This window comes from Anneissia japonica, unplaced genomic scaffold (assembly GCF_011630105.1).
Source record: "Anneissia japonica isolate Jap-2015-1 unplaced genomic scaffold, ASM1163010v1 scaffold468_len270531_cov130, whole genome shotgun sequence".
Classification (NCBI taxonomy): domain Eukaryota; kingdom Metazoa; phylum Echinodermata; class Crinoidea; order Comatulida; family Comatulidae; genus Anneissia; species Anneissia japonica.
In genome coordinates, this window is record NW_022703041.1 from 45533 (window position 1) to 47723 (window position 2191).

The window sequence follows — 2191 nt, forward strand, 5'->3', positions numbered from 1 at the left end:
TACTCGTTTGAACGTACTCGCTTATCTTGATTGATTGTCTCCCACCTGTGAGTATGTTATAGCTAAATCAATTCTCTTTCGGACGTGTCCCTTTATTTTTTATTTTGATGTCGTCATCATGGTCAAAAGAATGCTTTTTTTTGGAGCCTTCTCATCTTTCTTTCTTAAAAGATGTAAACACATTGAAAATAGAGGGCGGCAGACTGTATTTCGACACTATCAAACCGATACTTTGTATACTGTAAAGGCAAGGTTTTAAATTAAACTTGACAAGGTTTAAATTCATGTGCCATTACCGTCGTCAGGCACGTCGTATAAGGTATTCGTACTTGTGCGTTAAAATTTTAAAATTGTTAATATCACTTTTCAGATAATTTAAAGCACGTTTCAGGTCATTTTGAATATTCCAAAAATTTTCAAAATTTACGCGCCGTACGCTCATTTCCAGGCCCACAGCACGTACTGAAGCTGGAAATTACGTTTCGGTTACATGTGTTGGGTTTGTGACACTGTATTAATACTACCGTGCGCACGGACGTTAAGACGTATGTGTACACGTTCGTAAGTCCTTAAAATGCTCAAAATTACTCTTTTCCTTTAAAATTTCTCTTAAAATACTCAAAATTACTCTTTAAATAGAGCATGTTTTAGCATATAATACTTTTCAATCAAAACCGCGCGTGCTTCGTGAGGGTCGAAGTACGGCGGATCAAGAAACTCGTCCTCAGTGACGAGTTCAAATCTAGTTGATTGTACAACTCTTCTGTTTTTTCAACATAGAAATTCACACAAATGATACAGTACAATAAAATATATGATTTGTCATCAGCAATATTTGGTTGTCCATGTTTAATCGGACCTAAACCAATGCAACACTTTTCCCACCACGTTGGAAACATATGCCATTGTTTTTGGATTTCCTTTCACCACTGTCTTAGCTTTCTAGCCATGCCCCACCCTTTTGCACAGACTGTGAATTACTATGGCTTTTTTATTATAGACTTTTCACACATAGTCTCAGTTATTGTTTAGTTTTCCACTTATCAGCAGCAAGTCTTACTACCCAAAACATAGTATTCCACTGTTTTGGAATTTCTGCAAATTATTCTCTTGAAGATGATTAAAGCAATTTAATTGAACAACTGTTCTTTTTCTATGCGGTGTACTGCAAGCATTAATATATATTGTTACTTCACCGAGCAAGCCTTCAGACAATTTTTTTTTTTTTAATTAAAAAAATATAATACTTTCAGTTGTGATGGCAGACTTCCTGCTATCAGAATTTTGATAAGTAAATAAATCAATTTAAATATTGAATTTTATTTTTTCATGTTTTATATTTCATCAAAGACAGTATATTTTCAATTGCAACAACAATTGATACTTAAAAAGCTATAAATAATCATGATTTAAATTACCGGTATATTAACAATTTTTTAAATTTTTGACAAACTACTGAATTGAAGACTGTTAATATGGTTTAATTTTGGATTTTGATTTGTTTTGCAGTTTTAATTGTGTTTGATGTATTGCTTCTTGTGGGAGGTATAATTCTCTTTGGTAAGTGTGACAGATTGAAAAACTTTTATTAATGTAGATATTGTTTTATTAGGCCTTATTAAATTTCATAATTGATATTGGCTTATACAATGTAAGCATTTTGTTAAATTTTAATGAACTTAAACATTGAACAGCAAAAAATACCATAATTAGAGTGCAAGTTTAAAGTTGAATTCAGAATTTCCTGTTTTGTAGTTTTTAGATCGCTCAATTGTGTTGTTTACATGCACTTCGCGAAAATCTAGCTTAGCGGTGTCTAATAAGTTGCTGACTTCCACACACTTTTTTATTTCGTCATCGTAAACATGTGCGCTCATTTTAACGACTGCAGGCGTTGGTGGTAGTTCGTTGAAATTCAATTAATAGCGACTATTATAGCAGAAATAGAAAAGATTGAATTGTCAATAAATCAATACAACAAATCTGATTTTATTATTAAGAAAAATATACATTATCACTTTGAAAAACGTATGCAATCGGACTTTTTAACGTTATTACTTGGTCGATGATGCAAAGGTCATTGGTAATATCGACTATTCGTAAAACGGACGTTTGCTGGGTGTTTACCCAAAATATTACAAATAATTTCTGAAAACCAGACTAATGAGACTACTTCGATGCTGTTGTTAGC

General features: G+C 32.4%; 1 protein-coding gene across 1 annotated transcript in view; it reads left to right on the forward strand.

Annotated features, from left to right (window-relative positions):
- LOC117104242 (limbic system-associated membrane protein-like) overlaps window positions 1–2191 on the forward strand; it is a 76075-nt gene that overhangs the window by 38631 nt on the left and 35253 nt on the right. The window contains exon 7 of the mRNA XM_033244947.1: window positions 1510–1560. Coding sequence (XP_033100838.1) covers window positions 1510–1560 — 51 coding nt within the window. The remainder of the gene's footprint in view (window positions 1–1509; window positions 1561–2191) is intronic.